Raw genomic sequence first — 14129 nt, 5'->3', positions numbered from 1 at the left:
AGAGTTGAGAGTCTCGTTTCGAGCCTCGCATTTACTAAGGTCGAATAAATCGAGATTCAACGCAATTTCCTTAACAATTGCACAAGTTTAAGCAGAAACTATTGGCTATCGACTGCGAAAATTACCGGTTGCTGCTTGTTGAGTTGCATTTACAAAGCTGAAAAAATAATCAGGTTTTAATGCGATTTTAACCAAAATTTCAGGATTTTAAGCTTCAGCTATTGACAAAAGACCGTGAAAGTTTCCCTTTGTTACTAGTCCTAGTTTGGAAGTGGTACACTTTAAAAGAGAGCAAACACCCAGGTGGGCAAGTGGCCCCAATAGTAGAAAGGTGCCCAAATCTGGAACCGTTTGTAGTGTAAAAGCAACTAGTGTTCACTTCATTAAACCCCAGAAACCAGAGAAAATTGGAAAATCAAAAAAATGAAAAGACTGAAACTGCAAGAGTGCAATTTGGCAAACACTAAATCAGTCAGTCTCGCGTTGATGAAAATTTACCGTGTATTTGTAGCTCATAAAGTGTTGTGTAAAAAGCAAACAACATAACAAGAATAATATGTAGTATTTTATTAGGTGTTTTGAAGGATATTTGCAAAATATCGGAGACATTTACCGTTTGATGTGGTGAAGTATTTATAAACCGCGCATTAGAGCGCATAAAACGAGCTGAAAAACTCCCGGCAAGTGAATTAAGTGGGTGACAAGCCGGGCTCTCAAAGATATAGGAACACACAGCGGTAAATTTACTGTTTTTATTTCGATGGCTTCCACCCTTAATTAGTTGCAGCATCAACTGTGTTAACACACCCAGACAATTTACCGGTTCTTTGCCGGGCTTTGAGGTTCTATTTTCGTCGCTTTAAAGCGCGCGGGCAACAACAACAAAACAGTATTAATTTGTAATGTTTCGAGTTGTTCAAGCAGCGACTATTAGCTGATTTATCAATGCCCAGATAAGTCAATTCGGTGGTTGGGTCACCGCTCGTCGATATTAAACGTAATTAGAGGATAATTTACGTATTTCTTGTTTACTCTCTTCGCTGCGAAAAAACCACCAATTTCTTTAAAAACCATTAATGAGTCATAATTTGCGTCAAGCTTATTATTCCGACAAGTAAATAAACAAACAACTTTGAACCAAAACAGTTGAAGAGTTTGTTTTGCTCGAAGCAAATCAGCGTGGAGGACATCCGGCTGACTGCGCCAACACCTTATGCGTTTTCTAGGTCAATCCAGCCAGCTGCCAATGCCCAAAAACCCCCAACAGAATGCAATCAATTGCTTCCTTTGACTACTAAACCAATCAAACTCCTTTTGATCGTCATCTTGTTATCAATGATTCCACTTTGAGTCCAGACAGTGTATCGTCTGGATGGATTTTTCCTTCACGAATTGACGATGAAATGCTTTTCCGGCACAGTATGTTGGTTGCCTTCAGTCGATTCGCCTCCGAAACGGAGGTCGCCGTTATAATGAGGCTTATCTTTGAGGTCGGAGGTCACCGGGACAAACAAAACGAAGCGTGTGTGACGTAAATGGAACGTCATTTTTCTTCCAGCGATTCGGATAAAGTTAATTAATCGGAATTGTTCAAAATCTTGAGTGGACTTTTCGGTGCCAGCTAAGGAAATATCGGAAATTTTCTCACGTTTGCCACTGTCTCAGCGATTTGATTTTAATCTGCATGCATCAATTGATGGCTAGATGCGGTGAAAATTTCAAGTTCCTACTTGTTCTGGTTGAAAAGTTATGAATTTTTAAACGAGAGCGAAAGTCTGAATCTTTGATATTTACGAACGGCGTAAAAATTAGGATTTAGCACCATTTTGTTGATATCGTTCAGATTTTAAACCCCACATGGTTTCCTATTGAAATGAAAATTTCAAGTCCTGACTTGAATTGACTACGTTTTCAAAAAGCTCGAAAATCGGSATTAAATCCGCTTTCAATCCACGATTTAGCATCTTCAGCTTCAAATGCGGGCGGTCGACTGTAAAAAGAYCAAGTTTCTACTTGTAGCAGATTGAAACAAGAACGAGTTTTTCAATGAGAGAATMAACGTCTGATTTGAAATTGATTTTAGCACTTGCATTTACAAAGGACGAAAAAATCAGMATTTTATGCGATTTTACTGAAACTTTTTGGTTTCTACAGCTCGAGTGTTGACTGTGAAAATTTGGAGTTGCAATTCGTTGCATGTTCGAATTAAAAAGAAAAACGTTCACTTTGAGACTTACATTATATTTTATGGAAAGTTATTGTCTTGGCTTTTGACTGTGAGAATTTCAAGTTTCTGCTTGTGCTAGTTGCAAAGTTGCGAATTWAAAAAAAAAWATWTGTAATGAAGCATGATTTGTGAAAYCCGCATTTGCARGGGACTCAAAAATCAGGTTTGCTTGCGATTATTTTSAAAAATTCACTGTTTGARGCCCCAATTTCTTGCTATATATTGTGACACTTTCAAGTTCCTACTTGACCCAGTTTGGACGTTATGATTCGAAAAAGAGCAGACATCTRGATRGCAACACTCATTTTACRACGCAWTTATACACAGTAAAAAAATGAGTTTSGTTTCATTGAAAGTTTGCTATGGATTAGRAGGCTCCATTTGTTCAATTTAGAAAAATTCTCAAGTTTAAAATAGAGCGGCATCTCTGGGTATTATTGCGTTTTTAATGAATATTTTCGAAATTTAAGCTTGAAGTGTTTGTTATACACTGCAAACTTTCCAGTTGCTGCGTGTACTTGTTGCAAAGTTGAGAATTTTAAAAAGAAATCGAACATCGGGGTGTTGAAACATTCATTTTTCAAAGAACGCCAAGTTTTATGCTAACATTTGTTACTTGAATGTTAGATGTTTGGGTATAAAATGAACATTTCAAGTCACGATTTGTCATACTTCGAAAGTTGCAAGTTAAAAATATATATATTGATTTCGAGACGTTACATTTACAAAAGGCGAAAAATCCGAATTCAACGCGATTTTACTGCAAATATCGCAATTTTAAACGCAAAGTGTTCGCAATTGACGGTGAAAGTTTCAAGTTGCTGCTTGCCTCGTTTTTTAAATTTCGGAGTTCTCAAGAAGAAAAACTCCACAGCTGGGTTTAAACATTAATTTTGATACTCAATTTTACAAAGGACGAAATAATCAGGAATTGATGCAACTACTTTGAAAATTTACAACTTTGAAACCTCAACTCCTTGCGATAGATCGTGCAACTTTCAAGTTGCTACTTGCGCAAGTTTGGAAGTTATGAATTATCTGAAAAGAGCGAACATCTGAGTGGAAAGTTGGTTGAAAATTCGCATTTACAAAGCTTTCGTTGGAAGTATGAGAATTCGAAGCTTTAAGTGTTCGCTATGGATTAATAGGAATTTGTTCAAGTTGCTATTGCTCCTGTTATGGAACGAACTAAATTTTAAAAGAAAGCACACTTTAAATAGGTCAAAATCTGAGAATTTAGAGAAAAAATCAGGGTTTATTGCGATTTTAATTGAAAAGTTTCAGCTACAAGTATTCGTTATCGAGTGTGAAACTTTGAAGTTCCTGTTTGTCTTATTGTGGAAGTTACGATTTTTTGAAAAGAGGGGACAAAAGGTGCTCTGGGCATTCAATCCAAAACTCTTATGTACAAAAGACGCAAAAATCAGCATTTCAAGTTTTGCTTGGGAAAATTGCAGTTACTTAAGCCTCAATTGTTGGCCATCTAGTGTGAAAATTTCAAGTCCCGAGTTGAATTGACCAAATTTTGATTCACATTTTCAAAAAGCGCCAAAATCGGGACTAAATCCGCTTTCAATCAACGATTTAGCATCTTCAGCTTCAAATGTCCACGGTCGACTGTAAAAAGATCAAGTTTCTACTTGCATCAGATTGAAACCTGCAATTTTCTTAAACTGGGCAAACATCTGGATGGAAATTTTTATTTTCCGACCAAGTTCTAGGGAGTTACGCTTTGAATGTTGCCTATTGAACTGAAAATATCAAAAAAGTGCTGCTTGCRCGATTTTGAAAGTCACAAGTTTTTCAATGAGAGAGAATAAAACTCTCTGGTCTGGTTTGAAATTGATTTTAGAAMWTGCATTTACAAAGRRCGAAAGTATCAGAATTTTATGCGATTTTACTGAAAATTTTTGGCTTCTACAGCTCGATTCTTGAGTGTGAAAGTTTGAAGTTGCAATTTGTTGCATGTTCGAATTTTAAAAAAAGCGCCCATCTCTTAAAACGTTCAMTTTGAGACTCRCATTAKATTTTMTGKAAAGTYRTTGTATKRRMKTTKGAMWGTGAGAATTTCAAGTTTCTGCTTGTGCTAGTTKTAAAGTTGCGAATTTTTAAAAGAGAGCGCACATAYGTAATGAAGCATGATTTGTGAAACCYGCATTTGCAAGGGATCWAAAATCAAAAATCAGGTTTGYTTGMGATTRTATTGAAAATTTCACTGTTTGRAGCCCCAATTTCTTGCTATATATTGTGAAACWTTYAAGTTGCKACYTGACCCAGTTTGGACGTTATGTTTCAAAAAAGAGCAGACATCTGGATGGCCACACTTATTTTACAAGGCATTTATACACAGTAAAAAAATGAGTTTGGCTTCATTGAAAGTTTGAAAAATTAAAGTTTGCTATGGATTAGGATGCTCCATTTGTTCAATTTAGAAAAATTCTCAAGTTTAAAATAGAGCGGCATCTYTGGGTATAGACACAGTTGAWYTGATACTCGCAKTYRCAGCAGAGCTCAAAGATCAATGTTAATGGCGATTTTAATGAATATTTTCGAAATTTAAGCTTGAAGTGTTTGTTACACACTGCAAAGCTTTYCAGTTGCTGCGTGTACTTGTTGCGYAGTTGCGAATTTTAAAAAGAAATCGAACATCGGGGTTGAACCATTMATTTTTCAAARAACGCAAWWTGTTATGCTAAAATTTGTTTTYTGAGTATTAGATGTTTGGRTATAAAATGAACATTTCAAGTCACGATTTGTCAYACTTTGAAAGTTGCAACTTAAAAWATATATATTKATTKCGAGACKTTACATTYACAAAWGGCGAAAAATCAGRATTCAACGCGATTTTAYTGMAAWTATCGGAATTTTAAGCGCAAAGTGGTCGCAATTGACGGTGAAAGTTTCAAGTTGCTGCTTGCCTCGTTTTTTAAATTTCAGAGTTTTCAAGAAGAGACACTCTACAGCTGGGTTTAAACATTAATTTTGAGACTCAATTTTACAAAGGACGAAATAATCAGGAATTGATGCGACTACATTGAAAATTTACAACTTTGAAACTTCAACTCCTTGCGATAGATCGTGAAACTTTCAAGTTGCTACTTGCACAAGTTTGGAAGTTATGAATTATCTAAAAAGAGCGAACATCTGAGTGAAGTCAGTTGAAAATTCGCATTTGCAAAGCTTTCGTTGGAAGTTTGAGAATTTGAAGTTTCAAGTGTTCGCTATGGATTAGCAGGACTTGTTTCAAGTTGCCATTGGTCCTGTAATGGAACTAACTAAATTTTAATAGAAAGCACACTCCCCAAACTCTTAGGACGCAAAAATCGGCATTTCAAGTTACGTTTAGGAAAATTGCAGTTACCTAAGCCTGAATTTGGCTATTCAGCGTGAAAATTTCAAGTCACCACTTGTCATACTTTGCAAGTTGCAAGAGCGAACACCTGCATGAAAATCTTCATTCCGCCAGTCGCTTTTGCAAGCGGCCCAAAAATTAGGAATAAATGCAGTTACATGAACATTTTCAGAGTTTGAAACTTCAATTTTTTGCTATAGATCTTGATATTTTCAAGTCGCTACTTCCCTTAGTTTGCAAGTTTGGATTTTTAAGGAACAAAGGGCCAAAACAATATTTTGGAGACTCGGATTTACAAAAGGCAAAACGTTAAAGTTCCATGCGATTTTATTCAACTTGAGCATTTCAAGTTTCAATTGTTCCCTATGGATTGGAAGAACTTTTACGTTGCTGCTTGTGCTGTTATGAAAATTACAACTTTTAAACGAGAGCGAACATCTAGGTTGGAGCATTCCTCCTAAGAGTCGCATTTACAAAGGACGCAAAAATTAAGATTTCTTGCAAAGATATTGAAAGTCTTACGGTTTCATACTGTATGTGTTTCACCTTTAGAATGTGAAAGTTTGAAGTTTCTACTTGCTCTAGTTGAAAAGTTACGAATTTTTAAAAGAGAGTCGGTATCTGAGTGGGAACATCGATTTTGGGGCCCGCATTTACAAAGAACGCAAAAATCAGGATTTTATACGAAACTGTTGAAAATTGCTGCCACTTAAGGACCAAGTGTTGACTACTGACTGTGCTAATTTAAAATCACAACTTGAGAAACTTTGCAGTTTGCAAGTTTTAGCAAAAGCCAATCTGCAGCGGTAATTTTGAGGCTCTCATATACAATAGGCGCAAAAATCGGGAATTAATGCCACGTGATTGCACGTTTTAGGGAGTTAAGAGTAAAACGCTGCCTATAAACTGTGAAAATTTCAAATCGCTCCGTGTCTTATTTTGAAAGTTGCAATTTTTTTAAAAAAGCGACTCTGGATTAAGTAATTTATTTTTAAACTCGCAACTACGAAGCGCTCAGAAACCGCAAAGAAAGGGTTTTGCCTAATTCTTAAGAAAATTGAAGATACTTGTTGGCTATGGAATAGGAACATTTCTAAATGGGAACAAGTCACAACTTGCCAAACTTTCAAAGTTGCACGTTTGCAAAAAGTACGAAAAAGAGAAAACATCTGTATAAACATCTTTAGTTTGACACTTGCATTCACAACGGGCGCAAAACTGATGATTTAATGCGATTGCAGTCAACGGTTTTAAACTTAAAGTTTTTGCTATAGGCCGCACAACTTAAACTTCAAGTTTACGATTTTTTGAAAAGGATCGCATATTTATTTGAGGCTTACATTTAGAAACCGTGAAAAAACTTCAAATTTACGGTGATTCTATTCAAAGTTTGAGGAGTCGAAGTTTTAAGTATTTCCTATCAACTAGACGAAGTTCCACGTTCTTCCGATCTCAGTTTGGAAGATAAAAAATTTTGAAAGAGAGCGCACATCTGGGTATAAACATTCACATCCAGTCTCATATTTACACGGTTCGAAAAAATCAGTATTTTTGCGATTTTGATTACTTTTTTTGCATTTCAAGCTTGCAGTACTCGTCATAGACTGTGAAGTTTTCAAGTTGTTGCTTGTCCTATTTTGCAAGTTTCGAATTTTTAAAGAGAGCACGCGTCTGGATCGAAAGCGTTCGCGTTCAATCCGAGACTTGTTTGTATTAGGATTTTGTAATTGTAAAACGATTTTAAGCAAAACTTTTTCTAAACGACTGCAGTTGACTGCAGAAGTTTCAAGCTGTTGCTTGCCTTAATTGAAAAGTCAAGAATTTAAAAAAAGCGCACTTGAATGTTTTATGCCTGCTTTCTATCTGCTGTAAAGTGGAACTCATGAAAGGAGAGCGCAATTTTTGAAAAATTTTAAAAAATCACGAACATTTTCAGTGCAACGGGGAAAAAATCCGCAGCTAAAGTGCAGTTTTTCACGACAATTTTGCAAAACAATGCTTAACCAAGCTGGTTAACTTTGGATATACATATGAATTTGATTCGACTTCCGTAAGGAAAAACATTTCGAATTGAAATCTCCGTCTTCAATCCAGTAGGAACTTTTCATAAACTGAAATTTCAATGTAAAAATGTATTGAAAATACGGGGCGTTATTAGAAAACCCTGTCCGTTGAAGGAACTTGAAATGTTCAGGGACGCAAACCGTCCAATAATCAACAACAATGACTAAGTGAAATTAACATTAACTTTGATGATAGTTCGAAAATAGATGTTCGAAAGCCCCAAGCCCAAACACAGCAATTAGTGGATGTTGTGCTAATATTCGCACTAGTTGACAAAACAATTGGTCGAAAACATTAAACACGCGATTTTTCTCAAGCAAATCCGAGCTCCAGCCCTGGTTTAATCAACCGATCTGGAATTATCTTGTCTTCTAAGGTCGGAAGCTATCACAAAGCGCGTTATCCAAATAGTAATTGAAGCGAAAAAATTGCAAGTTGTTTTACATGGGCGTCACGTCAGTGAACTAATGCAAGTTTGAGGTCCACATACACTGGTAAAAACCTGAACTGTTTTAATCAGGATCGCGTCCTTTTTGACCGTAAATATCCTTTATCGAGGAGCGTAGGAAAAATCCGGGGGCAAATTTTCGGTTTAGCCGAATTCATTGATTTGCATTGACCTTCTGGAGCATTCTAGTGCTGACTGATAAGCGTTTTATCGTCAATCGGGCGCCACACTACGTACTAGACTAGAGGAAGATTGCAGGAAAAAAATCCGCAGAAACAGACTTTGCTCATCAACGTTCGGCGTAAATAAGGGTAATATTCGCCCCCCATTTAGCCTAATTAGCCACGCCCGCTCGGTAGGCTCGATGCCCCCCATTAATTTGGGGCGGATTGAGTAACGCTGTTGAGCCCCCGGGGCTGAATCGAGCCGGCATGTAGCGCTTTAATGAGCCATTTGCCGGATGGATTTCAGGTGCATTTCGATCAGCAATTGTAACTAAACACCCTCGAAATCGAGTTAATTAGCTGACAAAAGTTCACTCGATTGAAGGCGCAGGTTAAGTGTCTTTAGTAGGTAAATAATCCGCAGCGACTTACCATGTGGATGAAGGGACAGAGTGGTGGAAAGTGACGGTAATGGATAATCCCCCACATCAGGCTCCGACTTGATTTTGTGCAGATCGCTGTTGAGCAAATCCTGCAACAAATTGAGGCGTTTTATCAACAGTTTTTTTTCCATCGAAAAAGCCTGAAAATTACCGAACACTTAAGCGATTCTAGCTGGTAATTAACAGTGGGTTTGGTTGTTTTTCCCACTGCTTATCGCACACCGAAATAGAGCCGACATAATTCAACATTCAGTCTGAAAGTTAAGCCCCGATGAATTAAGGCTCATTTCACTCTGGATTCATCCGCACAAAAAAAAACACTTGATCGCATAAATCATCGCGTTAAAGCCAGGTGAAGTTTTCAACATCCTCGCTGCATTTAAACTGTAAAAATAAACTCACTGACGGGATTTCAATTCAGATTATTTATTGGAGACTTTTATTTTGAAACCCGTATTTACATGGTTGGCAAAAATCGACACTTAATGGGATTTTAATGAAAACATTTCGGGTTTTTAACTTCAAGTGTTAGCTGTAGATGGTGAACATTTCCAGTTGCTACTTGTACCAGTTTGGAAGTAATAAATGTTTTGAAGAGAGCCAACAGCTGAGGGGAAAAATTATTTCAAAATTCGCATTTATAATGCGCGCAAAAATCAGAACCTTATGTTATTTCGATTATAATTTTAACAGTTGAAGGCTCACGCGTTAGCAATGGACTGTGAAAATTTCAAGTTTCCACTTGTACTGGTTTAGAAGTTACGAATTTTTTGAACTGAGCAACTTTCGATTGAAGAGTATCATTTGAAGACGCAGATTTACAAAGCACGAAAAAGTCGGGAGTTTATTTGATTTCAATGACAATTTTACAAGTTCAAGGCTCACGTGTTGCCACTAGAGTATGAAAGTTTCAAGTTTCTACTTGTTCTCGTTTGGAAGTACCGATTTTTTTGAACAGAGCAAATTTTGATTGAAAAGTATTATTTGAAGACTCAGATTTACAAAGCGCGGAAAAATCAGAAGTTTATTTGATTTCAATGGCGATTTTACAAGTTCAAGACTCACGTGTTGGCAGTAGAGTGTGAAAGTTTCAAGTTTCTACTTGTACTCGTTTGGAAGTAACGATTTTTTTTAACAGAGCAAATTTCGATTGAAGAGTATTATTTGAAAACTCAGATTTACAAAGCACAAAAAGTCGGGAGTTTATTTGATTTCAATGGCGATTTTACAAGTTCAAGACTCACGTGTTGGCAGTAGAGTGTGAAAGTTTCAAGTTTCTACTTGTACTCGTTTGGAAGTAACGATTTTTTTGAACAGAGCAAATTTCGATTGAAGAGTATTATTTGAAAACTCAGATTTACAAAGCACAAAAAGTCAGGAGTTTATTTGATTTCAATGGCAATTTTACAAGTTCACAACTCACGTGTTGCCACTAGAGTATGAAAGTTTCAAGTTTCTACTTGTTCTCGTTTGGAAGTAACGAATTTTTTGAATAGAGCAAATTTCGATTAAAGAGTATTATTTGAAAACTCAGATTTACAAAGCACAAAAAGTCAGGAGTTTATTTGATTTCAATGGCGATTTTACAAGTTCAGGACTCACGTGTTGTCACTAGAACATGAAAGTTTCAAGTTTCTACTTGTTCTCGCTTGGAAGTAACGAATTTTTTGAATAGAGCAAATTTCGATTAAAGAGTATTATTTGAAAACTCAGATTTACAAAGCACAAAAAGTCAGGAGTTTATTTGATTTCAATGGCGATTTAACAAGTTCAGGACTCAGGTGTTGCCACTAGAATATGAAAGTTTCAAGTTTCTACTTGTTCTCGCTTGGAATTTTTTGAACAGAGCAAATTTCGATTAAAGAGTATTATTTGAAAACTCAGATTTACAAAGCACAAAAAGTCAGGAGTTTATTTGATTTCAATGGCGATTTTACAAGTTCAGGACTCACGTGTTGTCACTAGAACATGAAAGTTTCAAGTTTCTACTTGTTCTCGCTTGGAAGTAACCAATTTTTTGAACAGAGCAAATTTCGATTAAAGAGTATTATTTGAAAACTCAGATTTACAAAGCATAAAAAGTCAGGAGTTTATTTGATTTCAATGGCGATTTTACAAGTTCAGGACTCACGTGTTGCCACTAGAGTATGAAAGTTTCAAGTTTCTACTTGTACTCGTTTGGAAGTAACGATTTTTTTGAACAGAGCAAATTTCCATTCAAAAGTATTATTTAAAAACTCAGATTTACAAAGCACAAAAAAATCAGCAGATTATTTGATTTAACTGACGATTTTACAAGTTCAAGGCTCACGTGTTGCCACTAGAGTATGAAAGTTTCAAGTTTCTACTTGTTCTCGTTTGGAAGTAACGATTTTTTTGAACAGAGCAAATTTTGATTGAAGAGTATTATTTGAAAACTCAGATTTATAAAGCACAAAAAAATCAAGAGTTTATTTGATTTAAATGACGATTTTATAAGTTCAAGACTAACGTGTTGCCAGTAGAGTGTGAAAGTTTCAAGTCTCTACTTGTACTCGTTTGGCAGTTACGAATTTTCTGAACAGAGCAAATTTTGATTGAAAAGTATTATTTGAAGACTCACACTTACAAAGCGCGGAAAAATCAGAAGTTTATTTGATTTCAATGGCAATTTTACAAGTTCAAGACTCACGTGTTACCAGTAGAGTGTGAAAGTTTCAAGTTTCTACTTGTACTCGTTTGGAAGTAACGATTTTTTTTAACAGAGCAAATTTCGATTGAAGGGTATTATTTGAAGACTCACATTTACAAAGCACGGAAAAATCAGGAGTTTATTTGGCTTTAGTAACAATTTTACAAGTTCAAAGCTCACGTGTTGGCAATATAGCGTGAAAGTTCAAGTTTCTACTTGCACTGGTTTAGAAGTTACGAATTTTTTTAGGAGATCAAATTTCGAGTGGAAAGTTTCGTTACAAGACTCGCATTTACAAAGCGCTCAAAAATCAGCACTTCATGTGAATTCGACTATGATTATTGGACTGGAAAAAATTAAGTTCTACTTGAACTGGTTTCAAAGTTCCGATACTTTTGACGAAGATTTTCATCAATCATCAGATCATTCAGAACAAAATTCATGTTTACAAAGCGAGTAAACATCAGATCTTCATGAGATTTCGTTTATAATTCTACAAATTCAAGGCTCATGCGTTAGCAATTGACTGTGAAACTTTGAAGTTCCTACTTGAACTCGTTTGGAAATTAGGAATTTTTTGAAGAGACCGAACATTCGATTGGAGAGCAATATTTCAAGGCTCGCATTTACAAAATGCGCAAAAATCACGAGTTTGTGTGATTTTTGTAGGCAATAGAGTGTGAAATTTTGAAGGTTGTACTTGCACTAGTTCGGAAGCTATGAATTCTTTGAAAAAAGCTAACATCTGAGTGGAGTCAGTTGAAAATTCGCATTCACAAAGCTAGCAAAAATCAGGGCTTTATGAGATTTCGATTGTAATTTCAGAAGTTCAAGGCTCACGCGTTGACTGTGTTGACGCATGAAAATTTCAAGTTTCTACTTGCACTGGTTTGGAAGTTACCACTTTTTTGAAGTTACAACATTTTTATTTTTATAAAATAGCGTTCAATAAGTCGGTTTTTTGCAATTTTCATGAACATTTTTTTGCATTTTAAGCCTACGTGTGGGCAATGGCCTGTGATAATTTCAAGTCGCTACGTGCTCCAGCGAGTTGTTTGCAAAGGAAAAGGCGCTGCAAGTTTCAAGTTTCGACTTGCTTTCGTTTGGAAGTTTAATAACTTTTTGAATAAAAGCGATTGTGAGACGTGCACTTACCAAGCGAGCAAAAATCAAGTTTACATTTAAACTTGAAGATGAAAATCTCAATATGTTTCACCGAAAGTATGAGAATTTCAAGCTTTGGGTGTTGACTCTAGATTCTGCAAGTTTTAGGTGTCTACTGGCTTTTGTACGGAAGTTGCAAATTTTTCGAAGTCGTTAAATCTTCGAGTTTGTTGTTGTTTAGAAATTGTACATCCGAACGGAGCAAATATCAGGCTGGAAACTTTTAGACTTTTAGAAAATGCACAGAAACAAAGCTGTATCGGGATTTGAACAAAACCTTCAGCATCTTAAATCGAAACTGTTGCCAAGAGCCTGTGAAACTTTCAAGTTGCTAGGGACTTGCCCTGGTTTGTAGCTGCATATTAAAAAAGTGCAAACATTAAAAAGCTAAAAAGCTTCTGGACTGGCTGAATTTGACTTCTTGATTTATTTAATTCGGTGGACGACGCCGGTAATTCCCTAAAATATCTCTTAACGTAAATATTTTCTTCTAAAATTTGCTGTTGAATTCTTGAAATAAATCACTGAAAATCAGTAATCTCCTTCTGACCGGTTGAAAATCTATTGAATGCGTTCACTGTTGAGCCAACAATAAAGCAGGCAATTATTGTCCGATTAGTCGCTGTAAATCTGATCGGTTTTCTGATTTATATCGACAGTTTAGCGAACTGGCAACTCGTTCCGATAAACAATAGATTTATCGACTATTGTGGATCCGATATCCAGGCCCGGGCGTGGTGCGGTGGTGCCGGCCTGGGCCGCTTCGGCTCAACCTCACGTTTAATGTGCTGAGTAAAAGGAAAAAATCTGATTTATTGTCATAATGAATTGTTTGGATTATTTACCGAGAAAAATAGTGATTGGTGGCTGAATTATGGCACTTTTGTAATGGGATACGGGTCCGATATGTTCACTACGTTCTGAAATCGGTTTTGCATCCGTAACATTTCCTTGCGATTTTGCGTAGCAAAAGTGGGTCTTAGTTTGGAGCAAACAAGAATTMTCGACTGTTTGTTWACAGAATAAGCTYGAAAAATCGGGATTTTACCGGATTTCCATCAAAAAAWTTGCAATTTTATGGGTCAATTGACTATGAAGATTTCAACTTYYWAAATTTTTCTTTTGTTGCAATTTTGATCAAGGTTTGAGTGTTGACTAGCTKGAAAACGCAAATTTCCCGACGCTACTWGYYTTGGTGTGGAWGTRGGGAACTTTTGAAACAGAGCGGACATTTAGGTGAAAACTTTCATTTTCAGACTCTYMTTTACAAAATGCGCAAAAACCCGGCTTTAACCTGCTTTCTCAGAAAATTYYAGAATTACKAGCTTTAKGCGKTGGCTGTAAACTCTGATAATTGYAAGTTTTTGCTTGTCTTAGTGTGGAAGTTGCAAGTTTTTCRAATAGAGAATGCGGACTAACTTTCATTTTCAACGTGCGCAAAAATCCTGCATTAATTTTATCGACAATTTCAACAYTTCCAGCGTTAAATGTAGACTACTGATCGGACAACTTTAATATTGCTAATTGCCTTAGTGTGAAAGTGGCCAATTTTTCAAGCAGAGGAAACATTCACGTGGAAACTGGCATTTAGAAAGT

General features: G+C 36.2%; 1 protein-coding gene and 1 long non-coding RNA gene across 2 annotated transcripts in view; one reads left to right on the top strand and one right to left on the bottom strand.

The window, feature by feature from the left end:
* The window catches only part of LOC109540784 (forkhead box protein I2), a 41556-nt gene that overhangs the window by 15547 nt on the left and 11880 nt on the right, over positions 1–14129 (bottom strand). Inside the window, exon 2 of the mRNA XM_019909260.2 lies at positions 8688–8787. Coding sequence (XP_019764819.1) covers positions 8688–8787 — 100 coding nt within the window. The remainder of the gene's footprint in view (positions 1–8687; positions 8788–14129) is intronic.
* Positions 1–14129, top strand: part of LOC125503007 — a 58613-nt gene that overhangs the window by 37904 nt on the left and 6580 nt on the right. The gene's annotated exons all lie outside the window — the stretch shown is intronic.

Source organism: Dendroctonus ponderosae, unplaced genomic scaffold (genome assembly GCF_020466585.1).
Source record: "Dendroctonus ponderosae isolate FM_Combo_2020 unplaced genomic scaffold, Dpon_F_20191213v2 Dpon_F_20191213_11, whole genome shotgun sequence".
Lineage (NCBI taxonomy): Eukaryota > Metazoa > Arthropoda > Insecta > Coleoptera > Curculionidae > Dendroctonus > Dendroctonus ponderosae.
The sequence above is the reverse complement of the archived record's forward strand: the minus strand, read 5'-3'. Positions and strand labels throughout refer to the sequence as shown.